The sequence below is a fragment of the Caloenas nicobarica genome, chromosome 21 (genome assembly GCF_036013445.1).
Source record: "Caloenas nicobarica isolate bCalNic1 chromosome 21, bCalNic1.hap1, whole genome shotgun sequence".
Classification (NCBI taxonomy): domain Eukaryota; kingdom Metazoa; phylum Chordata; class Aves; order Columbiformes; family Columbidae; genus Caloenas; species Caloenas nicobarica.
The window spans coordinates 4435410-4449703 of record NC_088265.1 but is presented as its reverse complement, the minus strand read 5'-3'; the positions used below and the strand labels follow the sequence as shown (position 1 = coordinate 4449703).

The 14294-nt window shown below is 59.4% G+C and overlaps 1 protein-coding gene across 1 annotated transcript in view; it reads right to left on the bottom strand.

Moving 5' to 3' along the window:
- LOC135997228 (receptor-type tyrosine-protein phosphatase V-like) overlaps positions 1-5358 on the bottom strand; it is a 33093-nt gene extending 27735 nt beyond the window's left edge. The window contains exons 1-4 of the mRNA XM_065649730.1: positions 5161-5358; positions 4024-4087; positions 1297-1563; positions 23-292 (exon numbers count right to left, since the gene is read on the bottom strand). Of these exons, the coding sequence (XP_065505802.1) occupies positions 23-292; positions 1297-1563; positions 4024-4087; positions 5161-5226 (667 nt within the window). The 5' untranslated portion in view covers positions 5227-5358. The remainder of the gene's footprint in view (positions 1-22; positions 293-1296; positions 1564-4023; positions 4088-5160) is intronic.
- Positions 5359-14294: the final 8936 nt, after the last annotated feature.

Below are 14294 nucleotides of genomic sequence, written 5' to 3'. Positions count from 1 at the left end.
AGGCACACCCGTCACTCCATACCTGTCCACTGGTGGATACTGGTGCTCGCCTGGCTGGACCCAGCCAGCGTGCTGACCTTCAAGGCGTACTCACTGCCAGCCAGTAACCCGTCAAACAGGAACGTGGAGGCGTTTGGCAGGATGGACACATTTCTCATGAGCGTCTGAGAGTCACTGTGGTAGAGGGCAAGGTGGTAGCCGTCTCGCTGCCCGTGGGCGTGTGCCCAGGAGGCGTGCAGCTCCGCAGAACTCCCGCCACTGCTCAGGCTCAGGTTGCGGACAGGTGAGGGACCTGCATTGGACATGGCAGGAGGTTTGCTGGTTGTGTTGCGATGCCTGACCTCACAGGTTGATCAAGGGCTGGTGGGACAGTGCCTTCACCTGGTGAGGTCCTACCAGCCAGCTCCACAGGACCCAAACCCCAAGCACAGCCCCATCATGTCCCTACCAGCTCCCCCAGTCTCCCACAGATTGTGTGGGCTGCACCCTTTGGGTCAGTCTCTGCATAGTCATTGTGAACTGAGCAGGGAGGCTCAGTCAGGGACAGCACACGAGGCGTGCGCTGAGGTGAAGCCATCAGCGCTTACCTGTGAGCTCACCCGCTGCCAGGTCCTCTGTTCCTGCTGGCCCTGTGGGTCCTGCCACCTGCCTTCCCATGAGGACCAGCCCCTGATCCCTGCAGCCACCACTGCTGTCCGACACCACCCCTTCTGCTGCCCAGCCCCCTCCCTCTGGCTCTGCTTTCCTTTTCCAGGTTTTCCACCTTCACCTGAAATGATTTATCCAAGGACCTCCTGGAGTGATGTAGGCAAGAGCTGCCATCCTCGCCTGAGCTGTGGGCTCACCAGTCCTGCCTGCTTCTCCCAGTCCTTGGTATCAGCCAGGGAGCATGTAGAGCAAGACTTGGTGGGTGAGCCAGTGGTGGACAGAAATGTGCCAAAATCATGAAGCAGATGCTACTTCCTTGTAGCTCTTTCTAGACCTCCCGGTGTGACTTTTTCCAGCCCTCAGCTCTTTGCAGTCCACATCATTGTTTGGTCCATCATTATCCCAGCAGAAGGTATAGCCTGAGCTCTGCCCATGCAAGGTGCAGGGGCAGGACTCTCCCTCCATATGGATGAGGGAATGACCCCCAGGGCCCTGGGGACCAGGTAAGGACCCTAATTCTTGTGAAAGTGACAAAAGACCCAACCTCCCCATGGACTCATGGGCCGTTGCACCCTCCAGAGCAGTGTGACAATCATTGGTAGTAGCACTGAGACCCTTTGACTCTCCAGTGCCTGCGGAACCCCTTACTTGTCTGTGCTGTGACTGTCTGGCTGGCGGTCTCCATACAGGCAAGCATGGCTGTCACCTCAATCTTGTAGCGCATGCCAGGGGTCAGCCCGTGGAACCAGAAGCTGGTGATGTTGGGTCCAGCAGATCCATTCTGCAGCGGCGTGCCTGACCCCAGGGAGGAGAGGGCGAGCGAATATCCCTTGGCACCTCCCTCTGGCTCATCCCAAGACAGAAGGAGGGAGTCTGACCGGCCATGGTCACTCACGCTGAGGTTCAGGAGGGTCCCTGCAGAGGCAAAGCCAAAACCCTCAGGAGGGAGCTGTGGTGCTGCTGGGTGGCCAGCATGCAGGGCCAGGCTCTCCAGCCCACCCACCCTTGATGCACAACTTAGTACCATGGGTACTGCCCCACCACGATCAGGCCCCTCAACACCAAAGATTCTGAACAGCCTTTGGAAAACACAAGAAGGCTCAGAAAACACCACGGAGTGGGAACAAAGGCACCATATTGAAGAGATGTTCCATGCTTAGAAGCATCTTTTCAGGTGGAGGAAGACCAGAAGGCTTCAGGCCATCACATGCTTTGCCCAGACAGTCCCTGGTGTATGGCAGAAAAGTTGCCCTGACTTGGTATAATCCATTGCTTATAGTATTACACCTGATAATACATTATAGTATTTCCTTGGCTGGTTTAGGCCCCTCAAAAGATGTTAAAGGGCTCTGGGTCCAACTTGCAGAAGCAAGACATGGCCAGTGAGGGAGCAGGATGGGTATGGCAGTGGGGCTGTTAACTCCCTGCAACAGTGCCTGTGTGGGCTCTGGCAGAGGAGACTGCAAAGCTGCTTTGGAAGGATCCAGGTACTGACTCCCTAGTGTTGCCAGGACAGAGCAGAGAGGGGTGCTGGGGATGGGGCAGGTGATGTCCCTGCCCTGGGACCTCAACCCACCCTCTGCTGAGATGGATCTGAACTGAATCTGGACAGGGAGACTTAAGAAATCAGCTTGAGTCCCCACAGCACCCAAGTAAACCAGACCCAATGCTAGACACTGACTGGCTCAGGACTTGTCCTGCACAGACCAGAGCCCAGTGCAAGGACATTCAAGCACCAGCTGTGCCACCCTGTGCCTGGTGCCTCTGCTGTTCTTTGCCCTCATTGGCGCAGAGGTGACATGGGAAGAGCAGGACGCTGCGTACATGGAGGAAACATGGGGCCAGATTTGCACAAGGTGTGTCCCTGGCTTGGCCTTGCTGCAGCAGCAAGGTCAGCAGGCTGCAGCTGCAGGGCCAATGCTGTGGCATCCAGATGGAGAGGATCTGGGGACAAGGAAGTGGCATATGGGGCTTTGCCTAGTTGGTGGGTCAGTGGCCCAATCTCTATCGAATCCCTTCCCTTACAGCTGCTCAGGAACCACCTACACAAACGGGAGCCAGAGAGAGCCTGTGTGTTGGGGCCAAGCTGTCAACGTGACCCTTGTAGGCTCCATCTCTGCCTCCACTAGCAGATCACCACACGCTCCCCATCCCCAGTCTTGTTGGCAGCGATGAGCTCTCTATTGCTTTCAGCCTTTGGGAAGCTCTAGTGCTAATAAGACATTTGTGTAATAATTAGCACCTAAAATTTATGATGTGCAACATGTTGTAACAGACTGACGTGATCTGGCAGGGCAAGAAAGCTTTAAGCAAGCACAGCTATTGCCCGAGGGCTCTGCCCAGGGTTGCCTTCACACAGCAAAAGAAGAGCAGTGTGGGGCAAGCCCCAGGGGCCGCTTTGGGACTGCTCAGGTGTTGCGTGTGGCCTTCCCATAAAGCTGGAGAGTTTCAGAACTACATGCAACTTCTGTTTCATGCAATGCTGTTGTTTGGAGCCTGCTGCCACTTCAGACTCTCTCTTATCTCGTGAAGGTATGAGTTCTACACCCTTGTTTGTCTGCTTCTCTCAGGTTTCCAACAGACTGCCTCCATCTGTCGTTTAGCAATCATCTTCTTCATCTCCACAGTACAAATCTACTAATACCTAAAAGGGGCCAGAGGCATCCTCCAGCCCTGAGGCACATGATCACAATGCTGCTCACATCCCCATAGATAAGCTCCACTATCCACATCACAGGCACATCCAGGCACACCCCATGCCCTGGCTGGTGCCTACAGATCACCTGGGAGCGTGTTCACAGGCATGGGCAGTGCCAGGGCACCGCGCTGGCCCCAGCAGGTCTGCAGCTGCTCCCCAGCCAGCTTGGCACAGCTGTGGGGCTGCCCTGTGGAGCAAGACCCTGCCCACCCAACAGCAGGGGCTCCATGCAGGGTTCCTATAGCTGTTCTGCTGCTGAGCCCACTTGATGCTCTGTGGGAAGGAGAGAGCTTGGAGCCATATCCGTCTCTCACACTGACCCCCATGAGACTGGATGCTGGAAGAGAATGGGGCTGATTCCCGACCCACAAGGATCATTGAGTCCAACTCCTGTCCCTGCACAGGACACCCCACAGTTCACACCGTGTGTCTGAGGACGTTGTCCAGTCTCTTCTTGAACACTGTCAGGTTGGGGCCGGGACACCTCCCTGGGGAGCCTGTTCCAGTGTCCAGCACCTCTGGGTGAAGAACCTTTTGCTCATGTCCAGCTGCCCCTCCCCTGGCACATGTTCCTGCCATTCCCTGGGTTCTGTCCCTGTCACAGAGAGAAGAGCTCAGCCCTGCCCCTCCTGCTCCCCTGCTGAAGCTGCAGCCTGGGTCCCTCTGCTCTGACTTACCTCTATCGCTGGGCACATCCTGTCCCTCCAGCCCTGCCCGTGCTGTCCGGTTGCATCCCTCGCCCTGTGGGGTTGAAGGTGTCAGGTGAGACAGCGGGCAGGTGAAGTGGCCTGAGCTGGGACCATCACCTGTAAGAGGTGCCTTGTGCCAGGCCAGGGGACAGGCTGGCCAGGCATGTCCCACCCAGCCACGGCATCTCGGGGCTGTGACCCTCTGGGAACTGTGACCCCTTTTCCCAGGAGACCCCAGGTCAGTCCCTGAGCCAAAGCAGGGAGACAGACTCAGCAGATGCAGCCTGTGGGCTGCCCTGGCTTTTTGCATGAGTCCGGGGACTGCAGAGCAACATGGGGCCATGCCCACAGGGGAAGACATCCCACCCGAACAGTCAGGGCACAAGGGCAAGGTGTGGGGAGGAAGGGAGCTCGGGACAGGCCCTGGCAGTCTCATTCCCTCTGCAGGCTCCCCCGCTTCCCCCAGTCATGGTAGCGGGGAGGATGGAGAGACCCCAGACCTCAGTCCCGCTGCCATCCCCCACAGGCTGCAAAGCCTGAGAGCTCCAGAGCATCCAGCACCCCCTACGCCGCAGTGGGTGCTGAGCACGTTCGCTGGACACCCGTCTCCCCACAGTCTGCTGTGAGCAGGGTGTGCCCTGCTTAGGTTGAGGCTAGTTCCCTCCACATTAAAGGAAATATCTCTGCCCACTCCCTGTCCCGCAACAAGCCACAGAGAAGCAATCATCGTTCTTTAGTTATTTCCCCCTTGGCTCTGCTGGCTGACTCATTTCTGGCTCCCCCACCAACTGCAGCGCTTTTGGGAGCGAAGGGGTTCCAGACCCCTGGGAAGAGCAGCCAGCCAATTCCTGGGACGAGGAGCCCTGCAGCCATGGCAGCAGAAACACGCTCCGATCCCAGGCACTGAGGCGAGAGGGCATGGCGAGGGGGGCGGGAAGCAGAGGAAAGAGCCAGCTCGTAATTGCAAACGTCGCTAATTTGGTGCAGCTGCATGGCTGGAGAGGCAGCCCAGAAATATGCCGTCATTCCTCAGTGGGGTAGGACTATGCAAAGCCCCTTGCTGCCAGCAAGCTTGGATCCAAGAGCCTGCATGAACAGCCGGGGGCTGAAGAGACAAGGGCTTACCTCTGCCAGGGCTCCCAGGAGCTGTGACACCCACAGGACGAGCAGCGGCAGCAGCGGTGGCCTCATTGGGACCGGGGTGGCTGCAGATGAGAGGGATGACAAGTTGGGGGGTTGGGGTAGCTTCTTAGCAATGGCTGTCCCCAGCCAGCCCCTTCTCCCATGGCAGCGAGGGGCTGTGTCCCCACATGCTTTCTGAGCGCGGGTGACAGGATGACATCAGTGGGGACGGGTGTTGCATGCCAGCGCGTTGCACATCAGCCCCGCCAGCTGTCCTTGGGCAGGAGCAGGGCAGCCTCCGGGCTGGGAGAAGTCCAGAGTGTGTGTGTGCCTCTCGCTGTGTGCATCTGCTATTGTTCCCGTGGATCTGCGTCCCTCTGTGGTGACTCTGCAGCTGTCCTTGTGTGAGCCTGGGCGTGCTGCGGCCAGGGAGCTGCTTGCCGGGGGGCTTGGAGGGGGGGCTCTCGCTGTGGCTGGGTCTCTGCACAGCTGGAGCCCAGTCTGGCCATCAGGAGTTCTGCAGAGTTGTGGGAGTTGGTGCTGAGAGGGGAGGAGAGGGGAGGAGACAGGACAGGACAGATGGCGGCTCTGAGCTGGGAGGGAGTGCCCAAACCAGCCCCCAGCAAGGGGAGGCAGGGCTGGGATGCTGGAGGGAGCATTGGCAGAGGGTGGAGTGGGGTGCTGTGCACCTTGTGGCGGTCTCTGTGCCGGCATATTCGTGCACCCTTTAGCTCCGTATGCATGGATTTCTGCATGAGGTGCTGATGGGAAATGGGAGGTTTGGTTGTGCTGGGTGAGGAGGGAGACATGTGCCTCTGTGTGATGCCCATGGCACAGGGACGGGCAGATTGAAGCCGGCGGGGGGCTGGGTGCACACACTGTGAGAGGTTCCTGTGCACTGTATCTATGGGTACAAAGGTGCCTGGACCACGCTTTGTTCATTTGAGGGGCTGGATGAGTCCGAGCTGTGCCTTGTTTGCCTGTGGGCTGTGGGGGCTGTACTTTGCGGTGCTGCCATGGGGAGCACTCGGTGCCCCCCAGCCCTGCACAGGGCTGTGTGCTGTGCGGCGCTGTGCTGTGTCTGTGCAGTGCGTGGCGAGGTGCCAGCTCTGATTCAGAGCGGAGATGCCATTGGCTTCACATCAGCGCTGGGGATCTGGGACAGTGCTGGAAGAGGTTCAGTGATGCATCTACCGTGGCAGCCGGCACAGCCTGTGTGGCCGTGGGAGTCTGTCCCAGTAGCCAACACAAACACCAATGAGGGGCTGTTCAAGCTCTGGTTATTGATGTGAGACACCGAGCTGTCAGGGTAGGATATATCCCCCACCTGGCTCAAGAACAGCAGGTTCCTGCCCCAAAAACTCAGAGGTTTGTCAGGTGGGACCTGTGACAGACAGATCAGCCTCCAAGTCCTGGGGAAAAACATGAGAAAGGCCTGTCCCTGCACATAAATTAGAAGAGAGGGGGACACAAGGGCCCCAGTCTAGGATCCATCTCCAACCCCAGGTCCATCCCCCAAACTTCCTGACAGCCCCAGGCTGATGTGACCAGCTGGGAATGGGGACAGAGCACGAGTCCCCTTCCCTTTGCATGGGGGACAGTTAATTCCCCAGGTCCTGGCCAAATGGGACTGGTGCCAGGAATCCTGGTCCGTGATCATGGTCACGTCTCTGCAGAGGCCCAGTCCCCTGCCTGGAGTGGACTGAGGGTAAAGTAGCCCTGACCCTGCCACTCAGCCCAGCAGTGAGGGCTTTTTTGTCACCTTTGCTCCTCTGTTAACACCTCAGCCATGTCCCCAGCAGAGAGGGACAGCTCAACAACCACAGGCCCTTCGAGTCACTCTGTCCCCAGACCTGCCCTGCCCCTGCCCCCTGGACATGGAGACTGGGGTGGAAGCAGAAGGCAACGTCTTGGCTCCAGTGCAGGCAAGTTTTTTTAATTCCTTAATACTGGCGGCTCTGGGGAGGCCTGAATGTCAAAAATGCAAGTGGTGCATCTGCTCAAGTGATGGAGGCCCAGGGTAAAAGCTCTGGCTCAGAGATCCCCTGATAGGCTGGACTGAGGTCCAGCAGCACCTGGGGTGATGGAGATGACCCATCAACGATGTCACAGACAGCTGGGGACACCCATCCCTGCTGCTGGATATTGTGTGACCCAGAGCTGGCCATCCCCCCCTAGGAGTGAGCACAGGGCGGGTGCTCATGGCCACTGGAGCCACTTAGACGGGTGGGGAGGGAGTCCCCTCCACGAGCCGAGGCAGAGGGAGGTTTGGGGCTGGCTGCTGCCGTCTCCAGTGGGCTGGGGATTGTTTTAAAAGGCCCCTTTCCAGCGCTGGGCGGCTGCAGCCAGCTGGGAGGAGGCTGGAGCTCCCTGCTGCAGCGAGGACGTGCCAGGTTTACCCGGGGGCCCGGGGAGGGATCTGGGAGGTTACAGCTGGCCGGTCCCCAAACGTGCTTGCGAAGAGGCTTTCAGTGGATGTCCCCATGTGGGTCTGTGGTGGGGTGCAGGCTGTCAGGCAACGTGTCCTGCGATGGTGGAGCAAGAGGTGACCCTGCGATGGGTGGGAGCAGGGGGCTGTTTGCTGCTGTGAGCAGCCTGGAGGGTGAGGATGGCTGGGGTGGGAGGCAGAGCAGGCAGGGGATGCCAGGGCCGGATGGGACCATGTGGTGTCCCTGGAGGGTGACAGGTGAGGGCAGAGCTGAACTGGAGGAGCCCCTGGCTGGTGAAGCAGGGGCTGGAGTTTAGGATGGAGGGCTTTGGTGTGCTGGGAATTGTGACCCAGGGGGATGGGACAGGAGAGACCCTCGATTATCAAGGAAAACTCCGGGAAGAGACTTTGCATCCCCAAGTGTCTGAGGCAGCGGACAGGAGGCAGTGTCCCCTGCAGTGGCACAGGCAGGAGATTTTCCCAGGCTACAGAATCAAGGTCACGCTCCTCTAGTTTCAAAGCACCCCAAAGAGCAGTTCCAGGCCAGCAAGAGGACAAACCCACTCACAGGAGCCCTGGGAAGTTCCACCTGGGTTGAGTCTACCCTGCCTAGCTGGGAAGTGAGCTGAGCCCGTGCACACTCGCTACACCTGCAGCCCCCAGCGCTGCGGCCACCAGCCTCTCTGCAAAGCTGGTCACCTCCACCTCCAGCCTCCCTGGACTCAGGGGTGTCCCAGAGGCTTTCCCAGCCTGCGCATCCTGCTGGTGGCCCATCACCGGGCACACAGGCCTGGCACTCAGCTGGCCATGGGGTGTGTGCATTCCCTGGAGACCCAGGGGTTGTGCTCCCTGAGCTTGGGGACTTCGGGCTGTGCCTGTGGTGGAAACAGCCCAAAGCGCTGGTGGGAGCCAAACCCGGGCCCTGTCCCTGGCGCCGCGGGGCTCAGCAGTCTCCCAAACTGGACAGATGAACCTGCTCATTACGTGCCAGTGCTGCCCTCCCCTCGGCCACCCCGGTGACACTGTGCCACCACAGCCAAGGACAGAGAGAGAGTCCGCCTTCAGCTGGGGAAGCCAGATCTCCCCTCCGGTCCCCCTGACAGTGAAGACTTCAGCTGTGCCAGACCCAAAAACAACTGCAGAAGGTTTCTCCACCCAGTAGCTGGAACCAGGCCTGGAAATTCAGGGCTGCCGAGTCATCACATTTTCCGTGAAGCAGCAAAGGCGACCGCAAGGAGCAGGGGGATGGGGGACGCCATGAACGCTTGAGAGCTCTGCTGGCCCCAGCTGGGGTGGCACCATGGGGTCTGTGCAGCCAAGCCACCACCTCCTGCAAGGGGCGAGACTCAGGCTGAGAGATTGTCCTTGCCCTGGGCCCTGGTGGATCATCCAGTCTGCAGCAGAGCTGGGAAAGGGGAACTCTGACAGCATGCCCATCATTGTGGCATCAGGTCTTGCTTATGCTGCCGGCAGCCACAGTGCGGTGGCAAAGGCCCTGTCTGGCAAAGGCTCCAGGCAGTCCCCCCAGACAGTGCCAGCCTCAGACTAGAGTAGAGTTTGCCTTTGTGCTCCATGCACTGGCCTTTACTCCACGTACCCTGGGCACCAAGTTGGTGGCACAGGGCTTGTCCCCACTGAGGCATCTCCCAGATCTGGGGGAAGTAGGGGACATCCCTGGGAAGCTGGGTGAGGATGAGTGGGGTGGGCAGCAGAGTGCGTGCCTGCAGCACACAAGCACGCCTGGTGTCTGTGTCTGGTGACAGCTGGAGGGCACGGGCAGAGCCTGACAGGGTCCCTGCAAACTGCTGCCGGGTGACAGCATGTGGGCAGAGACGCTGCCACTCCCCCAGGGACTCAGCCTGCCACCAAGAGAAGGCACATCCATGGCCTGGCACTACGCATGAGCAATGTTGTCACTGCAGACAGGAGCCCAGACAGATGTCTGGACGTGCAGCCCTGCTGTCCCCATGGGTGCTCTGCCATCCCACCCTGGGCAAGGACCCCTTGCATCCAACCTGGCACCCTGCAACAACGTGTTGCCCAGAGGCCCTGTGATAAGGAGCACTGGTGCTACTGGGGTCGGGCTGGGAGCAGCTCTGGGGCTCCTGTCCTGCCTTGGCCCAGCGGCAACATCCCTCTGGTCCCTGGCCCTCCTTGTGCCCACCAGCACTGTGAACTACCCCAGGCCACAATTTCTCCTCTCTGCCGCCTCTGTGGAGCTGAGCACCACCCGAGGCTGCGAGGGAGAAGTAAGGGGAACAGGCTGGTCCTGGGGTAGAACCTGTGCAGGATGCAGGTGCTGCTGGGATCTCTCTCTCTGCAAGGTTCACACGCCAACGTTCTCCAACCCTAAACCCCAGAGCACTGGGATGCTCTTCCTTCAACTCCTTGCAAGTGTTTAATCATTTCCATGTGGAGCCGTGCCAGCGCTGCTGCCTGCCTCCCACCCCATGCTTTCAAACCTTGGAGCTCTTCCCATTTTGCAGAGAGGGGAGGGCAGGCAGGTGGTGGGGGACATCACCCCTTGTGCAGGGCAGAGCTGAGCCCCAGGCAGTCACAGCCACACCGGCCAGGCTGAGAGATGGCCAGGAGGTGCAGGAGTGACCCCCGTGCTCGGGTGCTGCTCTGCGCACCCCCAGCTTGCTGCCTGTGACAGACAAGACCTGGCAGCAGAGCTCGGGGTGCCCGCGGGTGCAAAAGGGGTGCCTGCGGATCTGGGAAGAGCAGGGCTGTGGTGACTCAGAGCATGCCCAGAGCCGGTGGAGCCGGGCAGACCTGCTCTGCCCCACTGGGTGCGGGTGCCGCCCGTGGGGCTGCGCAGGCTCCAGAGTCCCCTATCCCCAGCTGGCAGGGTTGATAGCAGCCTGGAGAGAGTCTGCCCCACACCTACTGAAAACAGTACTAGAGCAGCACCTGCATGGCTACTGCAAAACCCCCCCACCCCATCACAGCCTCTGCTCCCACCTGGGAGGCAGTGCCAGCACAGGCTGACAGAAAAAGGTGTCCAGTGCTGCCAGGACACCATGCTCATGGAGCCAAGAAGTAGCCACGAAGCAGCTCCCAGTGCCCACCCACTCCTCGCCATGGCACGAGATCCCTCTGCACAGGCACAGCCATGTAATGCCAGGCTCTGCCTCTGGCACTGCCATGCACGGAGGCTGCCCATCACCCATTGCCCGTTCTACAGCCGCGGGATGGGGTTTGGCTGTGCCAGAGCACGGGAGGGTCCGTGCTCCTTTCCCCGCCACACACATCCTGGCTTCAACCGCACGGCTGGGAAGAGAGAGGGGGGCAAGGAATGGGACTGGTACCTCTCCTGGTGGGCATCCCAGGTGTGGTCCAGAGCCTGTCCCCGCGAGCCTGTTGTGCACGATGTCAATTTGGTGCGCTCACGCTCTCTTGCCGTTTACTCCCGCTTGTGCTCAGCCCTGACGCTCAAGTCTGGGCTGGTCCTGGGGGAAGGCTCGCCTGGGCTCGCCCAGCGTCTCAGCTGCAGGATGCCAGGGAGGAGGGATCAGCTGGACGGAGATGTTTCCTGTGGCCCCATGGTGGCAGAGGTCTGCACCCTGGGGAGGGCAGGAGACCATGCTGTGCTGCGGGCTGGGCACAGCTCACACCTCCCTGCGCCTCGCCTGGGTTTGCACCACGCACTGCAGGGCCAGCCCAGGTGCTGGGGCACTCTGTGATGGAACCCTTGGAGACAGGGAGCATCCCTCATGCTGCCCTTGAAAAGAGAGGTAGGGAGGGCCCTGAGGCCATGATGGAGCCAGCGCAGACACCCAGACACACGATCTAGCCCTGAAGATGTCTGTGGGCTGTGATTGCTAAAGGATTTGCTGCCCCAGCCCCATCAGACCAGCCACCGTCCCAGAGTGAGAGCATCCCGGTCCAAGTCCTACATCAAGGAGAAAATGGAGAGAAGCCGGTGAGTTGGTTCAGGAGCAGAGCATCCCAAGATCTTATCCAGGATGGCGCTTATCCTCACCCTGGTGAGTGGGTGGCCAGCTGGTCCCTGGGGGCAAGGAGAGGGGTCTTCCCAGTGGGTCCGAAGGAAAGCCAGAACTATGGGAGCAGGTCCCGAGGCACCTCCTCTCCCAGCTCAATAGGTGCAACAGCCACGGCAGAGAGCGTGAGGACTCCTGTCTCCTGCAGTCCCAGCTAGAAGCAAGGCCTAGAGCTCATGTTTCTTGTCTCCATGCAAGCGGCCAGCAGGATTAGCCACGCTTAGCCCCATCTGGGACTAGCAGGTTCCCGCATCCGCTGTGCGATGCACAGGGGGACCTTCTGCATCTGACCCTTCCCAGTCCCACGAGGGTCACACACAATTCAGCTGCTGCTCAGGGCGTTCAGCCTTCCCACCATGGGCACCTGTCCCTGCCGGTGGCTCCCCCTCATCCCACACCCTCCCCAGGATGGGCAAAGCTCTCTGCAGAAGAAAGGAAGAGGAACAGCAATGCTGGCTCAGTCCAAGCCAGCCTGCCTGCGCAGCAGGGAGAAGAGGAAGCCCTGGGCACTGCTGCCATGCTCAGCGGCTACATGAAAACACAGCCTCCAAATTTGCAAAGCAGCTCAGTTTCCAAATACCTCCATGAACTGAAAAGCTCACCTCAAAACGAAACCAGCCCCAGCCCTCTGGTTCAAAGTTCCTTGTTTAAAAACAAACCGGCCAGACGGCTGCATTTGCACACAAAAGGTTTTGTTTTCTGGAGGAAGGTTTCTTTTTTGGAGGAGTAAACACAAGTCTTGCCCATCCTCCATGCTCACCCGTGGGAGGCCTGCCAGCAGCTCAGGGCATTGTCCCATGGTGCTCCCTGGCTGCTGTCCCTCTAACAGTCCCCTGTGAGCAGAGACCGCTGCCTGCAGACCGAGCTGCTGACCATCTTCTCCTGCAAGCACTGGACCGTGGCAGGATGTACCAGCAGAGGCTTTTCACACATGTCCCCATAGCTGTTACACCTCAGAGGGTCCCAGGGCACAGGGACAGGTGCAAGATGGGGCTGTGTAAGGGCAGAGCTGGTCCTTCAGCAGAGGGATCAACGTCTTCTCGTGGCTCTTCTTGCACTGCAGCACCCTGGGGTGCTACCTCCCCGCAGCACAGCTGCAGCCTTGGCAGCAGCTGCGTCTGCAGCTCCTGCATCTGCAGCGCCTGTGTTTGCAGCTCCTGCATCTGCAGCTCCTCGGCTTCTCCCTGGCATCTCCCGCCACACCCAGAGCCAAACACAACAGGATCTGGTCTCTTTGGCTGTCAGCAGCTTCTGCTGCACTCCGCATCCAGCCCCCAAAAGAAGGCAGCTCTGCTTCTTCACAGGAGCAGCTGGGGGACCCCCACCCCAGCTCTACTCCCCCAGCTCAGGTGCCGGAACTCCAAGACTGCACTCCCCAGGCTGATGCACGTTTGGGGCTGGCAGAGCTCCAGCCCTGCTGCTCCCTGGGGAACTGCTGTAGATGGCATTCACCCATCACAGTGGGAGCTGCTTCTTGGGATGCCTTGGCCACGGGTGCAGGTCTCATGGCTCGCAATTGCTGAAGACTTTGCTGGCGCAAGTTTGACCTCACCAGGATGGTGCTGCAATTCTGGAGCAGGGGTGAGGCAGTTGCAGAGGGATGCAGGATCAGGCCCCCTCACTGCTGCCTGCTGAGTTTTGCTCCAGATCCCTGTGAAGCGTCTGTCCCTTCAGCCACAGCCTCTGCTCCTTGGCTTGGGACCATGGGACCATCCATTGGGTCTTGCAGAGTAGCCCAGAGCTCATTCCTGCCTGTGCAGGGCTTTAGGGGCATGGAGGGTCTCTGGGTCTTGGACACCTTCTCAGATCTCAGAGCTGGTCCCCATTCAAAGCATTGGAAAAAGCTTTTCTCACCTCTGAGCTGGCGTGCACCTGCCCTGCCTCAGTTTACCATCTGTGCATGGGGAAGCAGAGGTGCTCTGCTGCTGGAGGGGAGGGAGGGAGAGCAGGCGGCAGGCTGGCAATGGGGACGCATTGAGCGTCTCTGAGCATCCTCATCCCTCCCTGGGCTGTCATTAGCAGCGAGTTTGGCATCGGGGCTGTGAAGCCACGCTGTCCTGCTTCTTCTGTGGGTGGTGCAGCTGGGCTGGGCTGGCTGCAGGGTTGGGAAGGGACTGCCCCAAGGCTCAGGGGGATGAGCCAGGCTGCTGTTCGGCTTGAGACACTTTGCTGGGAGAGCCTAAAACAACAAACACTGCAGAATCAGGGAACATTTCACTGCTTTTTCCTGGTCAAGTGGTTTCCTGTTTTCTAAGCAGCTCTTCCAGCACCACTGGGGCAGAGGACTTGTCCGTGCAGAGCCTTGTCCCTCAGCAGACCCTCAATGGGGAGGTAAGTTCCTGCTGCTTGACATCTGGCAGAGAAAGAGGTCACAGAAGATTGACTCCAGGAGCAGCTGCAACCTTTACCAGAGACCTGCAGCAGGAGACAGAGTTATTCTCTTCCCCTCTGGGCTGAAGGCATCCATGAACGCATGGTCTTACCTAGGTCAAAACTGCCCGGACACCACTTGTTTACACAGCTTCACTGATATGTCTTATGGACAGCTTTCTGTGGCCTGACAAACTCATGACATCCATGGCCACCTGCTCGACATGCTCAGCTCTGTGTGGGGGGATCTCGTGCTCAGCGCTGCTCCGATGGGCTCTGCTGTGAGCAGGAACGGCTCGGTGCTGCCGTTCAGTGAGGATGCTGCTGAAGGGATG